The sequence below is a fragment of the Periophthalmus magnuspinnatus genome, chromosome 7 (assembly GCF_009829125.3).
Source record: "Periophthalmus magnuspinnatus isolate fPerMag1 chromosome 7, fPerMag1.2.pri, whole genome shotgun sequence".
Taxonomy (NCBI): Eukaryota; Metazoa; Chordata; class Actinopteri; order Gobiiformes; family Gobiidae; genus Periophthalmus; species Periophthalmus magnuspinnatus.
Genome location: NC_047132.1, coordinates 15,000,331 through 15,022,860, shown reverse-complemented (window position 1 = coordinate 15,022,860; position 22,530 = coordinate 15,000,331). Strand labels below are relative to the sequence as shown.

The window sequence follows — 22,530 nt, the reverse complement described above, 5'->3', positions numbered from 1 at the left end:
AAAATTACAAAAACAAAGGGCGCTACTATATTTTTTTAGTATTCCAAATAAGTTAAGAAAATTGGCCATTATATCAAGGCCTTTTCATTAGGGCAAAAGTCAAGAAATTGCAGTTAAGAACTGTCAGAAGTCTTTTGAACTGCACAATTTGCTGGATCAATCCAAAACACTCACGGTAAAGTCCTGTAGCTAAGGAAGTCCTGACCGAGCACTGTGCTGTGGTGCTCGAGGACACATCTGCTCCTCAGGAGGAGATGTACCCAGGGGCTTTGAAGTATGGGTTAAATGCAGCGAACAAATTTCCCTACGGGGACAAACTGTTGAACCTGAAAAAATCTCAAACTACATTAAAACTGAGTCTGTGCAAAATGAGATTCAGTCATTTCAAATAGTCAGTGATCGGCTTGGGGCTGTTGAATTGACAATTCTACAGTTTTGGAGGAAGAAATTGGCTTTTTTCAGTTTAAATGTCATGAATTCAAAGTATATTTATAACATTTAGTGTGAAAGGCATTTTTATCAGTTTTCAATAGGACAAAATAAAATTGTAACAAAATTCAAAAAAGGAAATAAACTTCTTCTCATGTTGCACAGCACTGGGGACAACTTTTACAAAGTCAACAATATCACTAAAGTTGGCTGTACCCTTCCTGGTTTCTAGTCGACTCTTTGCCTTTTATCTCTTTCTGTGTGTGCAGTCCAGTCTAACACACTGTGACAGCAGAGGCGGTGCTCACTTAGACCTGCGCTGTGTTGGGTCATCTGAGGAGGCAGACATGTCGAGGCTCATATCTCTCTCTGTCCATTCTTTTCAAGTGACCGTTAATATAATGTCCTGACTAAGCTCCAGTGGTGCAACTCTGTAACTCTGAACGATGCTTATGCAAGTTCCTCAAACACTGATGATGAAAACTGCAACATCATTGCATAATATGGGCTAAATTTCAGTTGTGTTGTCTTTATATTTGTGTGGAATGGTCAACAAGCCTGGAGTCCACTAAAACAATGGGAGCATATTAGTAGCACAAATCTTTAAAAAAGAGTTTTGTGATGCCGTAATATTTTATATATTAATCCTGTATATATTAATTTGTATTCATACTTCACATTCATACGTACTTCAGCTCACTCACTTCTGTCTGCTGGTGTCCCATAGAAATCCTTATAATATAAATAAAATGATTAGTTGGCTAGTAAAAATTTTGGTCAACTAAGACTAAATCGACCAATTAATTGACTGAAGGACTACAGCACTGCAGTCAATATAAAGAGACTGTGACAATATACATACACATTTTTTTTCTTTTGTAAAAAATATGACTTGTATTTGTACTAAGTGGGTGTCTTGTATTTTCCAGGGAAGGCAATGAACCTGGAGATGAGTTGACGATCACCTACAGAGAACTGCTGCAGAAAGTGTGTCAGTTTGCCAATGTCCTCAAATCACAAGGTAAAAAAAAAAACTATATTAGCTTGAAATTATTATAGCATGTATTGGTACCACTAACTCTTGATTAAAGTGGGACTAAACACGTAAACTCCGCCCACAACCACATTTCAAATAGACTTCCAGGTACTGCCCAGTTTCACAGCTCTAAGTCACTAAGCCAGAATCTTTCCTAATATAACTATTTGTTCATTAAATAACTACACCTTAATGCTTACTTTGTTATCTCTAAATGTGTAATCCAGCCCTCTCCTTTGTGGTTTTAGGAGTGAAGAAGGGCGACCGTGTGTCCATCTACATGCCCATGGTGGTGGAGCTGGTGGTGGCCATGTTGGCCTGTGCGCGGATAGGAGCAGTGCACTCTATAGTGGTGAGACATTAATGGAGCACGATATAATTTCACTTTTCATAGTTAATAGAAAACATTGAAATATATGTATGTGAGTGTATACACACACACACACACACACACACATATATATATATATATATATATATATATATATATATATATATATATATATATATATATAATTTTAATTACATTTCTCTAACACTTCATATGAAAAAATATACAAAATCTCTATATGTTAATAATGAAAAGGTATTTGTCATTCTAATTTAAAATTAAGTCTTCAATAATATAAAATAACTTATTAGTATTATGTCCAACTCCTCATTAAGTTTTAGAAATGAAGTCAGTTGGTTTCTGTTCAGTCACTGATCCCCTTTTGTAGTGCATTCATTTACATAACTTTCCACATTAACAGTTTGGCCTCTTTTACTCATTTTCCACGCTCTTGGCTGAGTGATTGAAATGGTTGTTCACTTTTCACTTAGTTCGCTGGTTTCTCTGCGGAGTCGCTCTGTGAAAGGATCATGGACTCAGAGTGTTCACTGCTCATCACAGCAGGTGAGAAAAAAATTATTTTGTTTTAATATTATTATTCATTTAACATTTTTATTTCACCAAAATGAATTTGGGTTATTTTGATTTCATATTCTGATAACTACATTCAGCCAATATTATGTAAATGTGCTAAAACAGGTCTTAAAATATACACTTTAAGGTTTATGTATCAGACAAATGTGAAATGACTGTAAAATTATTTGGAAGTTTGGAGTATACTCCATCCATCCATTTTCTTCCGCTTATCCGGAGCCGAGTCACGGGGGCAGCAGTCTAAGCAGGGACTCCCAAACTTCCCTCACCCCAGACATGTCCTCCAGCTCCTCCGGTGGGATCCCAAGGCGTTCCCAGGCCAGCCAAGAGACATAGTCCCTCCAGCGTGTCCTGGGTCCCCAGTCGGTTCACTGTCTAGTACCCCTCCCAGGGACTCCAAGAAGGCCGCGTACTCTGCACTGCTGTTTGGCCCGTAGGCCGACACAACAGTGAGAGACCTGTCCCCGACCTGAAGGCGCAGGGACGCGACCCTCTCGTTCACCGGAGTGAACCCCAACACGAAGCGGCTGAGCTGTGAGGCAATGGGCAAGCCCACACCAGCTCGCCGCCGCTCCCCGCGGGCAATGCCAGAGAAATGGAGAGTCCAGCCCCTCAAGAAGTTGGGTTCTAGAGCCCAAACTGTGCGTGGAGGCGAGGTCGACTATATAGTCGGTAACGCTCAACCTCCCGCACAAGCTCCGGCTCCTTCCCCCCCAGTGAGGTGACATTCCATGTCCAGAGATCTGGTCGTCGACCCCCCCGCCTTCGACTGCCGCCCAGATCTTCATGCACCGGCCCCTTACGGATCCTCTTGCGGGTGGTGGGTCCACATGAGGACGGCCCCACGTCACTCCTTCGGGCTGAGCTGGTCCGGCCACCAGGCGCTCGCTGTCGAGCACCCACCCCAGGCCTGGCTCCAGGGTGGGGCCCCGGTAACACCGGTCTGGGTGACGTAGCTTGCCTTGATTGAACACTCGTCATAAGGGGCTTCTGAACCGCTCTTCGTCTGACCCGTCCCCCTGGACCTGTTTGCCATGGGTGACCCTACCAGGTGCCTGAAGCCCCCGACACACATAGCTCCATGGATATTTATACTCTTTATTAAAATTATTCATATTTTCAAAACATTCACATTATCTCAGCTTGATAAATTTGCTCAGCTTTACCTGCACCACAACCACCCACAGAGCCTGAGGATTTGTGGCCTCGCCCAGAGTTCAGACCCAGTGCTAAGTTGTGGTCTTTATTAAAGTCCTATTAGGAGGATTAGAGTCTGGCTCTGTAAAACTGTTAATCCTGTGGTTGAGGGGCTGTGTTCACACCTACACCACAGACCCAATGCAGTCAAACCAACACTCCACATGGTCTCGGCCTGTTGTACTGTATGTAAGTGCTAATTGGGACAACTATAATAGATCTGACAATTAGGGACGCAACATTAAACGCAATCAAAACTAAATTACGATTTGGATGAACGCAATGAGCCATCGCAGAATTGCAGTTATGTTCTAAAGTAAAAGGGACAACCATTTTTTAGGTGCCCTCTTTAACTTTTCTGGTGGAGAGTTGGGAGATGTTAATGGAGATGTTAATGGCTATGGAATGTTACAGGTAAAGCAGTAAGTTTATTTATCACCATGGAGACAAGCAGATGACACCACCAGGCCAAATTACATGTAGTTAGAGAAATGCAAAACACATGGAGGGGGTACAAAAACTATTTACTTCAAATATTTTGCCCCTTTATGTCATGCAAGTAAACTAAAAATGTGAGGAGAAAAGTCAGAACATTAGTTTTGTCACAATACAGGATTTACAACTGATTTCAATACCACAATAATTAAAAAAAACCCATGTAAAACACTTTAAAAAACAAAAAAATGTAATTCTTTGGTCTTTTTTTTTTTTTTTTTTTTTAACCATTTCAGGCTTATCCTGTAATCCTGAGCTAAAACTAGCTCCATCTTAAATCTAAACTCATTCCATGAAAGAAATAAGCCTGGATCTGACCAGTGCTGACTTGGGCCTGAGGATTAAGATGTGCTTTATGTGCGCTCCTAGTGACTTATTCATTTTTAATGTGAGTTTAAAAAAATATATATATATTTTTGTCAGTTTTTGATGGTAGTTTTATTATCGATTAATATGTGGGTGTCAATTTTGAACCCATCAAGCTCTAAGCCTCACTTGACTTAAAAAAAACAAACAAACAAAACAACCGTCCAAACTTATAAGACCAATAACTTGAAAGATGTTTAAGATTGCTCTAACTTTCTACACACACAAAACTTTCCAAACCTTTAATTAACTTAGCCGAAACAACAAAATCTGATACTACAAAATAAAATTATATCCATTGTATTACTGTCAGCACTTCATCCACTTTCCCATTCCTATTCTTAGCCAGATTCAGTTACAGACTTAACACGCATATCTCTGCTGTCTGCTTTATATCAATGCTTTCTTTCTTTCTCATTTGTTCAGATGGCTTCTACAGAGGAGATAAACTGATCAACCTGAAGATGCTGTCCGACGACGCGCTACAGAAATGCAAGGACAAGTACGCACAGGAAGTTTTAAAATGGGTCTGCGTGATATGAGGGAAAAAAAGACGCAATATTCAATAACCATTTTGTTTTGTGAGAACGATATTATTGCGATATTTGGGGTTTAAGTTTTTATTTTGATATTTTACCTCATCTAAAGTGCATATTACATGTTTTCCTGTTGGTCTAATTGTTTGGTTTGGTGGAATAGTACCTGCAGTAAATATTTACCATAGTTTTATGTAAATTACGGTAAGTAGCGATGACTTTTAAAACCTCTGTCATCAACACTGAAATTACATCCAGAATACAGGGACAGTTTATGCACTGATGGGTTAAACCTCAATTTAACAAAATAAAAGTAATGAATTTATTTTTATGAAGTCTAATCATAACTGTTGTGCAGGTTAGACACGTTTTGGCCCTTGTTTACATTATGGTTGCTAGTGATGGAAGTACCTCAGTGTATGTCACATCTGCTGCACATGTCCAACCAGGAAGTGAAATGATAAACTTCACCAAAGTTAAAAAATTTGAAAAATATTAAATGAGGTGTAGTCTAACCTGCCATATGAACTTTAACAAAGACCAACCCAAATCTGTGCAGCCCTATTTTCAAATGTAATAAATGTGTTTGGGTTGTCTGGTTCTGACCTCTGTGTCCCTGGTCTTTGTGCAGAGGGTTCACAGTGAAGAGGTGCATCATGCTAAAGCACCTGTCCAAAGATATAGAGGAGGGATCGCTGTCTCCACCGGCCAAGCGCTCATGTCCTGATCTGCAGGTAAAGGAAATGCACTACAGAAGTTAAACAGTTGTACTCACTTTAGTTTATTATTATTTATTTTTTTATGATTATGTTTATTTTTTGTAAAATACAGTGGGGGTTTAAAATGCTGTCTTTTAGGCCTGTCACGATAATTACTATATAAAACCTATCATTCAGTATATGATAGCTAGAACGATACATTTTGGGGCTCAATATTTATCGTGTGAATATTTCTGTTGCAGTAATGGGAGATTTCTGCTATTTTTAATGTAAAACAGTAAGATTTGAGCTATAGACAGATGAAAAAGTAACTTCCAGAACTAATTGGTTCATTCTGCTGTTTATTTGTTGTAACTCATGCATTTTAATGATACTGTATTTAAAACTGCTTTACTGGAATTTTCTTCAAAATTTGTTTTCGTTACAGGCCTATTATTGTCTTGTGTGTAGATAAAACCAAAATTTAAATGTACACAATCAGTCAAAAGTTTGGACACACTTTTTCATTAATGTTTCTTTTTTTATTTTCAGGACTATTTGTGTTGTAGATTGTGAGTTAAGGCATCAAAACTATGAATGGACACACGTGGAATGTAGTAAACAAAAAATGAACTCAACTCAAAACCTATTTTAGATTTTTTTAAATAGCCACCCTTTGCTTTGATCACTACTTTGGACTCTGGGTGTTCCTTGACCCTGACATGACACAAATGTGAAGTCAAACTGTTTTTAGGAGACTTCATCATGAAGCTCATTGAGTGAAGACCAAAAGTTTACAGTCGACAAAACAAGAGGTGGATACTTTGAGGAACTTGAACGTCAAATATGAAGAGATAGTTAAATATTATGCATTATATATTTAGTAGTTAAATATTTGATGTCTTCTGTATCTAAAATGTAGAAAGTAGTAAACATAAAGGGGGGAAAAAAAAGTGTGTCCAAATTTTGACCAGCAGTGTAGGTATTAGAGAAATAAGTCATTGGTAAATCACAATGCAAAAAAACATAAACATGAACAAAAACTTCATAATGAACAGAGTTTAGAGTTTAGTTGTGACCAAGCCTGAATTGTTCTTAATAATTTTGCATCAAGTGGCACACATTAAGGTATTAAGTGTACTGCAAAATATAATAAATATAGAAATGGTAATATGTTTTATTGCATATTTTAAGTTTTGATTTAAGCGATACAATTATAAAGTGTGTGTGTGTATATATGTGTATATATGTATATATATATATATATGTTATATTATATGTTTTTTGTTGATGTTTTATTAAATAAATGTTTTGGGGTTTTTTTTATCCGTTTTATTTGTTTCATAACTACTTTTATTGATGTGCTGTATTAACACATTCTGACCTATCCATAGTTTTCCGTTGCCAATTTGTGAAAAAATAATCCAAAAGCATTCACAATTCAAATGTATTGTGATTAACATTAACTAACCACTGTATTTTACCCATAGAGGTGTTTCGAGTAATGTTGTCATCTTCCTTTTTGTAAACTTTTGCCAAAGTTGCCTCATGTATCTTCATCCCTTACATGGACTTACTTTAGTTGAAGATGACATGAAACTCCCTCTTATTTATTTATGTATTTTTATTTTGAATATAATTTTGAGTTACCTTTCTCCCGTCATTAACCTGTGCTCCTCCTCCTTGTTCCCGTGGCAACAGGATAATCAGACAGGCAGAGTAAAGAAAAGGCGACCGGTGCCCAAGGTATTCTAACCCCATAACCACATCTATGGTTTGGCCTTTTCAATGTCGAATTCACTCACACTGAATTTGCCCTGCACTGCTCTCTTGTAAAATGAACTGATAACATAAGGACTCTTTAATAGTGCATGTTTTTACACTGCTCTACATAACACATGTATTATGATTATTATATGTTTAGTATTTCACTTCACATGGTTCATTTTACCAAAATAGCAGTGTTTTATTCTTGTGATTTCAGACAGTTTGTGGTGGTGTGGTGGAGTGTGGTAGACACATTTGGAATAATATTGAAAATAAAAATTGTCTAGGTATTGAATTTAAACAGATTCACATGTTTCACCTTCACGTTTTCATAATTATTTAATTTGGACATTTGTTGTGATTGTTTAACCAACAATCAACCGTTCAAAAAATGGCACTGAACAATACAATATTTTGAAAAAATATAATATTGTACTGAAATATTATTTTTTTATTTGTTTTTCTCCTAATATTAATTTTCCAAAGCGTTTAGACAAAAACAACTTGTTTTTCAGTAAAGTACAGTAGTAATTTTAACATTTGAAACATTGTGTCTATCTGAAAATCATGCTGCAGCACTTGCTTATTCTGTCTGAAATCAGTGGAATAAATGTGTATTTGGTAGTGGAAATAGTAGTAGTAGTAGCAGCAGCATTAACCTTTTCTCTTTTGTCTTGTGGCTGTGTCCTGTTCAGAACACTCCTGAACCTGCTCTGTACTAGTTTTGTGTGTGAAAAATGAATGAATCTTGTGTGTTTGGACAAATGTGATACTTCTCCTCTGAAATATGAATGAATCAGGGCCACAGAAACTATACTTCCTCTCATATCTGGGCAAAAAGGCTTCTTTTCCAAATTTCAAATATATTTTTAATGTTTACTCCACCAAACTTTTAAAGGTGCACTATATACATTTTTGAGTGGAGGGTCAGCCACCTGCTTGTCTCAGCGGAAAATACTTTGCCTGGAATGTTCCACAGTATGACATTAAATTTGTATATTTTCATAAAGACGAGTAGGGGGCACCACCAAACCAAGTTAGATCTGTGGAGAGGTGACTCCACTCACAGTAAGAATACATGGTTGGTTGTTTGTTTTTGTTTTTTTTGTTTTTTTGAGCAATACCAACACCTATAACTGAATTTAATGGAGATTAGTTTAATGTCATACTGTGGAACAATCCAGGCAAAGCACTAACATCTCCATGGAGACAAGCGCTCCTCCCGAAATGTTACAGTGTGTTTTTAAGTCCGAAACTGTTTCAAATATTGCTCATTATTGAATACTGACCCCTGATTCTTCTTACTTGGGTGTAAGCGACGACCTTGTGTTATCAGCTTTCTGTTATGCCTTGTTTGCTCTTTTATTATCAAATAACCTTAACTTGTCAGCCCTCAAGAGGGTGTCCTTGCGCCCTCTGCTGCTGAGTGTCAGTTTTTTGCTTTTCGTATACATTATTTTAAGTTGTGCAATGTAAAGGTTTTGATTAACGTGGCCTAAAGTAGGTTAAGTATCTTGTATAATGTTATAATAGATTTATCTGCTAATAAACCATCTCTGCTCATTAAAAAAAAAAAATCCTTCCAAAGACCTTTACTATTTATTACCCAACTTAGTTCAAATTACTTTTTAATATTTGTTACAACTTCTCTTGTCTTTTTACCCTTGTCACTAATATTATGTGTCTTATTCTCACTCTTTCAGCTAGCTTGGAGGCATGTTTATCGCACTAACGTTCTTTCACTGTTTTAGATGCTATAATACGCTTGTTGTTTTTCCCGCGGTGAAAAGGAGACATGCTTGTGGTTAAGGACACTAGTTTTGAGTTTGTCCCTGCTGTTTTGCTGTAGGTGCCATGGAACCCGGAGGTGGACCAGTGCTGGCACACTCTGGTCAAGGGTGAATCAGACCAGTGTGAACCGGAGTGGTGCGATTCTGAAGACTCCCTGTTTATTCTCTACACCAGCGGCTCCACCGGCAAACCAAAGGTACACTTCTACTTTTATGAAACAGTCATACTCCATTTGTAGATTGGCTTGAAATATAACAAAAAATGCATTAAGATCGGTGCATAACATGACAGAAAATGTAACTTTGTTTCACATGTGCTATATAAATAAACTTGAATTTAGAAAGAAAGTTACACAAGTTCAGCTGGCCAAAGTGTTTCACATAAAATTCAACAAAAAATCAAATGTATAGATGACATGATGCATAGGAAAATAACAATAAAACACAGAGATACCCTATCTAGCTAGAATTAAATGCCAGGGAGGTGGATTTTCATTTCAGTCTTAAACTGTATAAAGACTGAGAGGATCTGACAGGCAGAGGGCGCTGTTCCACTGTCTGAGTGCAGCCACAGGATCCTCTGTTACCTGTTTGAACCTGAGCCTGGGTTTGGACACAGCCAGCATGAGCTGGTCAGCATAGAGTGTAGACATTTAAACACAATAACATTTTGAATTGCACCTGATATCTTAACTAACTTGTTCCAAGCTCTCACAAACTCTTTGACACAGAGCTGATATCCACATGCATGGACATTTGGTCATGAGCACAGCTTTATAACAGCTTTTTCAAACTGAAAAATGTAACTGTTTGGGATGAAAGCGGATGGGGGGATGACCCTTGCATAACGTGCTGTAGTGACTCACATGGGTCTGTCTTGTAATAAAACATTTTATTGGTGGTTGAAGACTGTGCACCAATCTGATTTTTTCCTCTGTCTCAGAAGACTGTAGATTTTAAGTGTACGGGGTAAGGATTTTGCATGTCTTCTATGACTTTGGAGCCCTATTGATAATATCAGTTTTGAAGCCTTTGTATTATAGAGCAGAAATGTAAAAGATCTGGGTATATGGGGCAACATGGTGCTAGCGTTGGTGTTAGATTAAACCTCAGTACAAGAAGGTTCTAGGTTCAACAGGGCCTTTCTGGTTGAAGTTTGCATGTTCTCCCCATGGACTTTGCTGGTTAAATAAAGGTGAATTAAAATTGGTGGAAGGTTGCTGACATTAGAGCTGCCAGGACACAGGAGGTCTAGAGGAAGAGCAAAGGTCAGATTTATAGATGTAATAAACCATGAAGGTATTATGAATTATTTCTAGATTCATTTTCCATAAAACTGTGTCTGTGTTGTGTTCAGGGCGTCCTCCACACAGTGAGTGGCTACATGCTGTACACTGCCGCCACCTTCAAACTGGTGTTTGACTACGTGCCCGATGATGTGTACTGGTGCACGGCTGACATCGGCTGGATCACCGGGCATTCCTACATCACATACGGACCACTGGCCAATGGAGCCACCAGCGTCCTGGTCAGTACTGCATCATACACAGTAGAGCCAGGGCAGTGCACCAGGTTTAAGGTATTTCTGTATCAGTGCAAATTATTAGGAGTTTGAGTAATTTACTTATTTTTCCTATTTCTGTTTACAAAGCAAGATTATCTGGACATACAGTTAAATGTCTACAAAGTTATAATTAATCTTTTCTCATGGAGGGTACGCCATCTGCTATGGCATTAAACATATTGATTGAATTTTTTTAGAAATAAAATAAATGCTCTCACTTCTCCACAGATGTGACCTATTTTTTCTATATGCTTTTAACCTGTATTTGTAATTGCATTTTGCTCACGGACTACAGGTGTAAATTCATGCTATAACCTGGCACCACCATCTTTCCTATCACTTTCTTGGTGAATATATCATTGTGCACTGCCCCTGTTCAAGTAAAAGAATATCATACCAACTTGGTCTGCTGCTTTACTGCTTGTCACTGTACAAATAAATAGTTAAATGACATATGCAAAACATTCCAGGCAAAGCAATAACCTCAACTTAGAGACAAGCAAAAAAAACAGTTGCCCATAAATATGCAATCTCTTTAAATTTGAATGTGGCAGTCTGCTGACATTGGCAAGACTAGGAAATAAATTAACAGCAAATGTACTGTCTCAACTTGGCAAAAAGTCATGAAAAAATAAAAATAAAATCCTAATATGAAGAAATAAAGATGCATATCTTGTCTTGAACAAATTATCCCTTGCCCATGAGTCATTGTGACCTCTGCCATGTTTTACTGTTGAGGTGTCCCTTATCCAGACATTAGATAAACTATGAAATCGGAAGACGTATGTTAAGTACTTTGTCCGACCCCACCACAGCCAAAAGTTACGTCATCAGTCATGTCATGTATGAATGGCTTCTAGTTTGTTTAGCCGAATAATTGGTCGATGGAGTCTTAGTTGACCAAGTGAGGAATAACTTTAGACCACTGCACACGGTTAAAAACTTGAAAAACAGAACTAGCTCAATTTAAAGACTGTAAAAATTGGGTACAGTAACTTAAACAGGTTAGGGTTAGGATTAACAATCTTTCAGGCTTAGTAATTTATTAATTATTGCTTTCTTGTGTCTAGTTTGAGGGACTGCCCACATACCCAGACGTGGGCCGCATGTGGGAGATTGTGGACAAGTATCGTGTGACCAAGTTCTACACTGCCCCCACAGCCATCAGAATGCTCATGAAGTACGGCAGCGAACCAGTGCAAAAGTGAGTCATGGTTAAATTTACAACCACACTCTACTAAGATCAAAGTACTTATAATGCACAAACTTTGAAAAAACAAAATGGGTAACTGGGTTAGTAGAATTTGGTGATGAAACCTTTGCTAAGAAGTAGGCCTGGGAGTCACATTTGATATGATAATTAATAAATATTATGTTTTAAAGGAACAAATACGTTTAACACTATTTTGTTTGTTACACACTAATTGCACATTCTGTATGAAATACATGTTATTATCAAAACAGTGATGCAGACTGCATTCATAAGTATGTTTATTTTCTCTAAATAAGTAACACATTTGTAGTGCTGCTCCAACTTGGTGTGAAATGTACCAAAAATGTTCATGAGGATATATCAACACAGCATCTTATAATAAAGATACTGTATCACCAAATGCAATATGATGATAAATCAAGATTTTGGCATACCTGTACTGTTTTATTTTCTCATCATTTGTCCTTTTGCTGCAGACATAAGCGTGACTCCCTGAAGGTGCTGGGGACAGTGGGAGAGCCCATAAACCCAGAGGCCTGGCTATGGTACTACAGTGTGGTCGGGGATAAGAGATGTCCTATCGTCGACACTTTCTGGCAAACAGAAACTGTAAGAGAATCTACTAACTTTCTGATTTGACAATCATATATATGAACTTTGTCTGCCCTCTGGTGGAACTGAAGTGACCTGCACCTTCACAAGTATGCAGGCATTGTTGAAACATACTATAATTTCAAAGGGACGGGAAAATCTAAAACTCATAATTCATTGTTTAAGGGTTTAATGATAAATGTAATTTGTAATGATTACTCTATTTAATTCAAGCACATGTTTTCCAGGGGGGGCATGTATTGACACCACTTCCTGCTGCAACACCAATGAAACCTGGATCAGCAGTGAGTAAAGATTGACAGAATTATTTTGAAAAAAAAGCAATGATCTATTCATTCACATTTCATTTCACACTTAATTTTTTGCTTTTAAATTTTTCCCAAGACATTTCCATTCTTTGGTGTTGTGCCTGCCATCTTGAATGAGTCTGGAGAGGAGCTGGAGGGACCAAATGAAGGATACCTGGTGAACAACATTTAACTTTTATAAATGCATTTCATGCATTTACAGATTTTTATTAAAAAAGTAATCTTTTTATTTAGGTTTTCAAGCAGCCATGGCCCGGTATCATGAGAACGGTGTATGGGAACCGGCAGCGATTTGAAACCACATATTTTAAGAAGTTTCCGGGATACTACGTGACAGGAGATGGTATGGACAAGATAACTGATGTTAAATATTGAATTTAAAAAGGTTTATTTTTTTATTAATGAATTTTTTTTGTTCTCAAGGCTGCAGAAGAGATAAAGACGGTTACTATTGGATCACAGGAAGGATAGACGACATGCTGAATGTATCTGGTAAGGGCCAATCATGAAAAAAATGGATTTCAAAACTACTAACAAAATATGCCAAAAGTTATGGTCAAATTGTAATCTGTATTAGACAGTGTTTTATTTTGTAATGCACGGGGAATGTAAATTGGAAAGTATACTGGGTGTAAAATGTATTGTTTGGTAGAAGGGGCATTGTTTTTTTGGTTTCTATTTCAGTGCATATGTAAAACAGTATTGATATATTTTTTTTTTCTAATTGTGATAATAATTTCAATTAGAGTAGTGCATGATAAAATGTCCATTATTACATTCTAATTAGAATAAAATGGAGAATGGATACATTTCAAAATTGAGTTTACTTGGCAGATTTTTGAGTCCAGAAACAGTCAACATTTTAGAGAATACTGATAAAACACTTAAAGGTCAGGCCTGTGCTCCTACTGGTTTAAATAAGAACTACAGTCACAATTGAACCTGCGTTGCCAGGTTACTCTAATCAGAGTCCTTTTAGGTTTAAACCAACTGAATTTCAACATTTGAAACTGGAAATCCAAATAAAAGACTCATGTGGCTCATTCTGCTTTATGATTGGTGAATTGGTTTGAGAACCAGAACACCATGATGTCCAATGTTTTTGCGATTAAGAGTCACCCATTTGTTTCCATTTTAATTTTAATTTTGAAAGCTAAACCTCCCATTATCTCCCAGGGCACTTGCTGAGCACAGCGGAGGTGGAGTCAGCCCTGGTGGAGCATGAGTATGTGGCAGAGGCAGCAGTGGTGGGGCGTCCTCACCCAGTCAAAGGGGAGAGCCTGTACTGCTTTGTCACCCTGACGGAGGGGATGAGTTACGGCCGGGCACTGGAGACCGAGCTCAGGAACATAGGTACAGGACAGGGCTGGAGATCTGGGCATCTGGAGGTGACTGCTGATTAAAATGCATGGATTAAATTTGTTTCTATTCACAGTTAGGGAAAAGATCGGTGCCATAGCTACACCAGACTACATCCAGAATGCACCAGGGCTCCCCAAGACGAGATCTGGTATGAAAAGTGTTACATTTGTACACACTTGCTTTTGTAGTTGGCAAACTGTTACAGAGCAGCTTGTGGGAAGCACCCATGGACGTAAAGGTTGAGTTAACTTGAGTAAAGATGCACTAAACAGCTGCACAGTGCAAATTTTGCTCACTAATACCCTAAAAAACATTTTTTGCGGCAAATTTACTGTGAGTGGGATCACCTCTCCATAGATGTGACATGTGACTTGGTTTTGCCTTTTTTTTTTTGTGTCCCTAGAGGCAGATATAGGCGATGTATGTAGCCTGCGCTCTTGCTGTTTTAAAAGTATAACAATGGGCAACCAGGGTTGTCAGTGCCTTAATCTACATGTAGAGGACATATGCAGGTTTTTCCTCATCTCAGTATATGGACAAGCCTCATGTGAAAGCAGAACCTCTAGAATTCACTCACTGAGCTGCAGAGGCTGCATTAGCACTGATTCATGATTGGCTGCAAGTTCTGGGGTTTAGGTAGTGAGGATTTAGATTAGAGCGGGAACTTTTCGGTTTAAACCAACTGGATTTCAGCATTGAAACTGGCAACCCAAATGAGAGACTCGTGAGGCACATTCTGCTTTCTGATTAGAGAATTGTCTTGAGAACCAAAGCACCAAATTATAACCTAAATAAATGGGACATCATATCCAGTGTTTTGGTAACTAAGAATAAAAATCTGCATTACAGTTGTTACCATTAAAAGCTGCAGTTGAAACCACACTTAGATAAATAGTTGGCAGAAATTTTAACAGTGTGTGAAAACTTGTGGTTTCAACTGCATGTTTGATTTGAACATATCTGGGGACATATGTAGGTCATGTAAAACTAAATCTTACAGTTCCTTTGATGTCAAACTCTACATAAAATTTTGTTCTGTACAATTGTTCTCATATAACTATACGAAGATATTTTAAATGTCCTTTCATACTCCCCTCCTGTTTTAGGTAAAATAATGCGACGCGTGCTGAGGAAAATTGCGTGTGGTGAGCGTGACCTAGGAGACATTTCTACGCTTGCTGACTCCTCTGTGGTGGAGCAGCTTTTCCAAAACCGGTGCTGCACGGCGTGATGCTCCCTACTGGACACTCAATGGAACTACAGCTACATGCCACCACCCTCAGAACAACCAGAGCAAAACAGCAGCAGGAGGAGGAGGAGGGAGGACTGTCTGTGTAGCTAGTCCTGACCAAGATGGACGCCATGTAGCTGTGTGGATATTTCAAACAGTATATACTGACTGAAAGCATTACCAGCACTGAGACTGGTATATCTATAAACGTATAACGAAACAGTACTTTGCTGATCTTTAAAGTCTATGCGTAGGCTTGCAGGCTATTCAGGTTAATACGATGCAATGGGATTGAAGAGAAGTTCATTACACTATGGAATTGTGCAAAAGTTTTGGTATAGAGAACCAAAAAGTGTTAATACAAATGATGTCGCCACAGTAAAACGTTAGCATAAAAGTTCCTGACATAATCAGACACATGTAATGAATGGGCAATGTGAATGAAGTGTCTTGCTAAGGGGCACAAAAGGAAGTCAGGTTTGAACTAGAAAAAAAAAAAGACACCCAGATACTAATCAATATTAAAAATAGTATTGAAAATGGATACTCATTTGAACAGTTATCCATACTGAAAAGACACATTAATAAGATGAAATTGGAGTATTAGAATGGTCTTGATGCGTATTAGAAGTAGTACAAGAGTGTTGAAAAGTACATTCTATTGTGTAAAAATAGTATAGCTAGATATTTGTTTGTGTGGTATCAAGAACTGTATTATATTGTAGTAAGTATTTTTAGCTTAGTTCCAAAACTGGGGTAGCATTTTTAGTATAATGACTTGAGGTTACCGTGTCAGCTTAAATATACCAAAAATTTGATTGATCAATATAAAAATGAATAGACCTCTGCCAAGACGCTGGTTCTGAACCACATGGTAACAGTTCAGTGCCCAGATCTTCTACATTTGGCATTTGGGGGTTTATTTTTTCATCTATTAAACTTAGTTTTGCCCCAGTACAGATATATTGTAAAAGGACATCTTGGAGTCAAAATGAGACCACTGTGGTCTGCCTAATTATCTAATTATCCAATTATAAAGCATGTCAAGACTAGGAACTGCACTGTTAGCATGCTAATTGTTGTTAGCATTACTTGACAGCCTCTGGAAGTTGTGAAAAGTCTTAAGTCATCATTGTAAACAATTAGGATACTAGGAATGTGTTTAAGTGAGGAATAAGTTTGGACCATAGCAAACGGTTTAAAATGAATCAGTTTTTCATGTTTTAAGACATTCAAATTTACGTATGACACCTTTAATTCTCTCACAATTATCACTATCTACTTAGAATCTGTAGTTATTAAAAACAATTTTAACTGTGTTGCTTTCTCTCCTAAATTCATAGTTGAAACTACAACTTTTGCACAATCCTGTATATTTCAATGCAACTGGGAACGTTAAGCTAATCAAACGTTAGCATCGAGTTAGCTCATTGTTAACATTTAGCAAAACTCTCCTGCCTTCTGCTTCCTATTGCAAAATGCCATAGAACTGATGTAAACACTGAAGTTGAGCTTAAAATGTACCAGTTTTATTTTGATGTATTTTGAGGGATACGTGTAGATTTATGTCATGTTTTGTTGCATTTTCTATTGTAGTATTTTTGTTCTTTCTGTTTAAAATGTCTGCATGTTATAATGTGATGGGAAAGTATTCAAATTTCACATGGCCCAAACTTTGCAGTATTTGACCAGCTGACAGTGGTTAAGTGTAAGATGTGTACACTTAAAGGGACTATATTAACAAACAAGTTACCGGCAATTGCGTAAATGTGTTTCCCCCCCCCATTTTAATAATTTAACAGCAACGATTGGTTAAGTAAATGGTTCTGTTACATGAGTGCAACCTATCCCTGGGTTTAGGAAAAGAAGTCCTTAAGATGGCATCCATACTGGCAAAATGTCATACGACTGAAACCATTTGAATGTTATCATCGGAAAACTTAAATGCTAATACACAATTAAATGACGTGTATAGCTCTAGCCAGCGTTGGTGTTGGTTATAATTATTGACTTATTTTAGCCTGGATGCCCTTCCGTGGCATTGGGCAAAACTGCTACTAAAAATATCTGATTATGTGTACATGCATGTCTGTTTTTTTACTTGGCAATCTCCCATCTTCTCCAGGCAATAAAATGCAAAACTAAAAATTTAAATGAATGGTACTTAAATGATTACACTAACATTTTGGCATAACAGTCCTGTAGATTATTTATCCACTGTCGTCCATGTCTGTAATGGAGCCAACCCATCTAACCAGCTTAAATTCACTGAAAATGATCTGTAAAGCAGCTGTATGTAATTAGTGAGTTTGGGGGATTAAATGAGAGCTTGTTTTTGTTCAGTTGTCATGTGTTGTTCCAATGCCATAATTGTTTCAAAGTGAATGCAACAGTAAAACAACTTAACTACTGCCTCAGAGTTGTCAATGTCTTTATTTAGCTCTGCAGAAGAGGAGAGAAGCTCATTTGGGGAAGTTTGCCCACTAACATCAAAGTTTGATTACTATCAGTAAATTCCATTGTTTCTTTTTGCAAGATTGGATACACACTTTGTATGGAGCGTTGCTTATGCATTGTGTTCAATAACAATTTTGTCAAGATACAGAAAAGAATGAAGAAATGCTAAACATGACTGAAGTAAAAGTAAAGGCATCACATACAATAATAATGGCTTACACTTGTAATGTGCTTTACAGGCTTGTCAAAGCACTACACTATTGTCATTATTCCACACTCAGTGATGGTAAGATAGCCACAGCCACCCTGGGGTAGACTGACAGAGGCAAGGCAGAACTTGGTCTGAGCGGGACCAACACTCTAACCACTGAGCCACTGTCGCCCCTGTCTTCTGTCTACTGTCTTCTATGGGGTATTAACTGCTAACAAATATTTAGATGACCATGTTACCTTTAATTATTTTGAAAATGTATATATTATGTAATATTTGCTGAAAACAACCCCAGAGCAGTGGTAGATGAAGTAATCAGTTCTGTTACTTAAGTAAAAGTACAGATACAGAGGTAAAAAGTATCACATGGCAAAATCTACTTAAGTAAAAATATTTAAGTACCCGTTTAAAAAATATACTTTAAGAGTAAAAAGGAAAAGTATTTAAGTGTTGTTAGTCTCAAATGCAGTGATTCAAAAATATATATATTTTGGTCAACAGTAGCAGTACAAATCAATTTCTTAATTTTTCTTAAGGAATTTGTGTATCTATTTTTTCTATTTTTGTTTGCTCAAAGCCGAAGCTTGAAAATTTCATCACCTTGAATATGGTAAAAATCACCACTCAAATCATATGAAAAGTAGGCCTACTTTTTACTTTTCATGTTAAAATATGTTGAGGAGTAGAAAGTACAAATACCTCCACTCAAATATAATGAAGTAAAAGTAAAAGGTATGCACTGTAAAATAAAAGTAGATACGTAAAAATTCTACTTAAGTAGGCCTATAGTACTTACTTTTACTTTGTTACCTTCCACCACTGCCTCAAAGCGCTTTCACAGCACAATCAGCCTGCATACTGCTAATAAAACTACTGCACATCACATCAGGTTTGTGAAGTGTGGTGTTTTGTTTTGTATCATGTTTTGTAGGCTGTATTTATGGAGCACTGTGGTGTGGGAGCATGAGTGACGTAGACTTGTGGCCTGAGCACTGCACAGAATCGTACTGCTAACCACAAGGAGTGTTTGAACAGAAGAGATTGCTAAAATACTCCAGCATGCATGGATTACATTTAAAAATACCTTAGGCATGGCGCAATCAGAAACACCATGTCACACAGATTTTGAGAACTAATAAACTGCCAAATGTATTGATGTATAGGTCAGGTTAACAAAAGTGACCAAGTAATTTTTATTTTTTTTATTCCTCAAAGCCAGGACTAGAACTTAAAACCTTTAGTCAGGATGGCACTATAAATACTACAAAAAAGTACAAATATCAAATCATTTTACTTTTGTACTTTATTACATTACACCACTGTTTTGGGTTTACTTGCCACGCATTCGAGCCAATAGAGAAACCCTAACTAAAAAGATTAAGATGCATCTAATTTAAGGCAATTTGGCTGGTGGAATTAATCGTCATCTATAAGAAAGTTAAGTAATTATTATTTTTTATTTATTTTAATCAAGTAGCACTCTAATCCTGCTTTTAAAGTTAATTTAATTTTCCAACAGCAAAAAAGATGAATTGCTAAATCTATTAACCATGACATGTCATCAAGCACACGTATGTAAACCTTATGCAAGATTCTGATTTTAAATTTCATAAACATTACACCTAACTGCCCCAGATATGAGGTAGACATGCTTTTAGGGTTTAATTATTCCTCATTACAAAAACATTGGACATAATGGCCAAGTTGTTTATGTCATAATTTGATGTTTTGGTTCTCAAGATGATTACCCAATCAGAAAGCAAAATGAGCCTCACATAAGTCTCTCATTTGGGTTCAGTCCAAATTCTGAATACAGTTGGTTCAAACCTAAAATGACTCTCTCTGATCTGAACCCTCATTAAACCCCAGCACCTGCAGCCAATCATAAATCAGTGCTAGTGCAACCTCTGCAGCTCAGTGAGTGAATTCTGGAGGTTCTGATTTTTCACATGAGGCCTGTGCATATACTGTGTCCTCTATATACAGGTTAAGCATTGCGATTTTTACAATTGTTATCAGTAAAAGCTGTATTTGATTTCATCATGTTTACATCATATTTAAGGATAGATCATGTTTATGGAATACATACTGTTATTTAAATTTAAATGTATTTATTCCAGAGTAGTAGTATCCACAAGCACCACACGACGGCGCCAAACTTCATAATCCAATATTTCAACTCAATACCTCCGCACCAATATCACCATCTCTAATCCAGCAGAGAATGAAAACATGAATGGCTGGATTGACTGGATCTCTCCCTCTTTATCCATGGACTTGTGCTTTCGATTCCGCATGAAGATTATTCCCATGATGCATTGCTCTGTGTCCCCCAGCCCCAGTACGATGTCAGGCCTAGTGAACATCAGACAGAGCGGCGGCATTACTCACTACTATTATGTAACCACTGTTTAATATGGGAGCATGGGGGTAGCTGGGTGATAAGGGTATATGGTGCGAATGGGACAGGATCAAAACAAGGGTGTATAGAAAGGGCCCGCACTGGTTCAATAGATTGTTTTTAAATTTAAAAAATTGAAACATTTTATGTTTTTGTTTATAAAATAAAAAAACACAAAAACAATTTGCTTTGTGACAATTACAAATTTTGAAGTGCAATATATTGCTAAAGAAAATGCTTGTTTCTAAAAAGACAAGTGAAGTATTCACCTCATTTGTAAAGTATTTAACAAACTGTCAGTGACACCCACCGCAGTTGCCTGTCAGGATGTATTGACTTTAGCATGGCTCTGCAAAAACCTAAGAGGGACTGTATTAGAGTGGAAATGGTCATGAAGAGTGTCTCTCTGAACAGAGCCTATTAGATTAAAACAAAAACACTGTCTGAATTTAAAACAAAACTATTTCATTCACTGAAATTTCACTACATGTAAGATGACACTTAAGACTGAAGTACTGCTCGTCACTGTTGGGTAGAGTAGCCAAAGATTGCAGAGTTCTTAAAAATAGTATTCCTCTAGTACACGTAGCCTACAAACTACAAGTAAGAGTAAGCTACTCTTGAAACCACAGCTGCCCTTGGATAGACTGACAGACTTGCAGGATACAAAACAATCTAACTGAACAAAAACTAGCTGTAAACCAGAAAAAGCAGTTACATGGTGATTTGGCAGGTTTTTACATCAGATGCCATTCCTGTCACAACTAGCTACATATGTAATGAACAGACAATGTGGATGAACTAACCAAGACAAATGGCGTATTTTCCTCTCCTCCCATTGGTCAGATGTTGTCTAGTTCTGAGTGAGTGTCAGGTGAATGTAACCATAGTAATCTAGGTTCAGAGAGTCGCTCCTCTGCAGAGACTGGTCGCTGTGCATTATTTATAGTAGGTATTGCATATAATTCCTTACATACACACACACTTCGTCAATACTTTACGAAGATGTGAGTCTGGTCACCGGTCAATCTCCCCGTTTTCAGATGGGTGTGATTTACAGGTGGAGTCGGAGAGCAGCCCGACAGAACCAGGACTTGTTACTGAACATACAAGTGTTTTTGAATGATCCTCCTAAAGACAAACTGGAGAAGGTGCCGGAGACTCAGGACTGCAAAGTGTCTCCTACTGATAGTGTCCACACACAGGAGCAGACCTCCTTCAATGAGACACTCCCAACAGCCACTCAGCCCACTTCAAAAGACCAAGAGCACCTCGAATAGAAGAGAAACAACAGCAGAGAGGAAAGAATCACAACCTCTGATGGAACAAGGATAAAGCACCAGCACCAAACCAGTAGACATGAGCCAAGCTCCCACTGAAGACAAGAAGAAGGCTGAAGACTCAAGTCTTTGAGGCCAAACTTCCTAAAGGGTCTTTACACAAGAAGCCTTCACCCACTCAGGGCAACAAGAGGAGGAGGAACAGGAAACATTAGGCCTGCACCTCTGGGACCAGACAAAACCATTTACCAACCATGTGATTGCCACTACACTGGTCATTAGATGAAACCGTTATGTCAATTAAAAAAAACTGTTTTAATCACTATATGATTATTTTAATGATGATGTTGATTTAAATGGGGATGTGTTTGATCAGACAATCAGGGGCATGCATGGTATCAAAGCAAATAGGGTTGCTTACAGGGAAATGAGAAAGGGAACCGCAATTGACTGAACACTTTGTTAATCAGTGATTGGAATAATTCAATTTTGCTCAAAATAAGGGGTGACCAATGAGCTCCTTTGTTTCACATTAGTCACTTAAAAAAACAAATCTGACTGCATGCTCGTGACACAAGAGAGAGATATTCTGGACAAGCAGTGTTTTAATGACATAGATTGAAGTATCCCTTCTTAAAACTCAGGTCTACTT

The 22,530-nt window shown here is 37.6% G+C and overlaps 1 protein-coding gene across 2 annotated transcripts in view; it reads left to right on the top strand.

Annotated features, from left to right (window-relative positions):
* Window positions 1-17,945, top strand: part of acss2 (acyl-CoA synthetase short chain family member 2) — a 28,650-nt gene extending 10,705 nt beyond the window's left edge. Inside the window, exons 3-19 of one of the 2 annotated variants that reach the window (XM_033969400.2) lie at window positions 1,359-1,450; window positions 1,714-1,817; window positions 2,288-2,360; window positions 4,875-4,950; window positions 5,616-5,718; window positions 7,384-7,428; window positions 9,299-9,436; window positions 10,597-10,767; window positions 11,874-12,007; window positions 12,493-12,625; window positions 12,856-12,912; window positions 13,013-13,093; window positions 13,171-13,279; window positions 13,360-13,428; window positions 14,113-14,289; window positions 14,372-14,446; window positions 15,405-17,945. In XM_033969400.2, coding sequence (XP_033825291.1) covers window positions 1,359-1,450; window positions 1,714-1,817; window positions 2,288-2,360; window positions 4,875-4,950; window positions 5,616-5,718; window positions 7,384-7,428; window positions 9,299-9,436; window positions 10,597-10,767; window positions 11,874-12,007; window positions 12,493-12,625; window positions 12,856-12,912; window positions 13,013-13,093; window positions 13,171-13,279; window positions 13,360-13,428; window positions 14,113-14,289; window positions 14,372-14,446; window positions 15,405-15,529 — 1,762 coding nt within the window. In that variant the 3' untranslated portion in view covers window positions 15,530-17,945. The remainder of the gene's footprint in view (window positions 1-1,358; window positions 1,451-1,713; window positions 1,818-2,287; window positions 2,361-4,874; window positions 4,951-5,615; window positions 5,719-7,383; window positions 7,429-9,298; window positions 9,437-10,596; window positions 10,768-11,873; window positions 12,008-12,492; window positions 12,626-12,855; window positions 12,913-13,012; window positions 13,094-13,170; window positions 13,280-13,359; window positions 13,429-14,112; window positions 14,290-14,371; window positions 14,447-15,404) is intronic. The other variant, XM_033969401.2, reaches the window with a different exon arrangement.
* The last annotated feature ends 4,585 nt before the right edge of the window (window positions 17,946-22,530 follow it).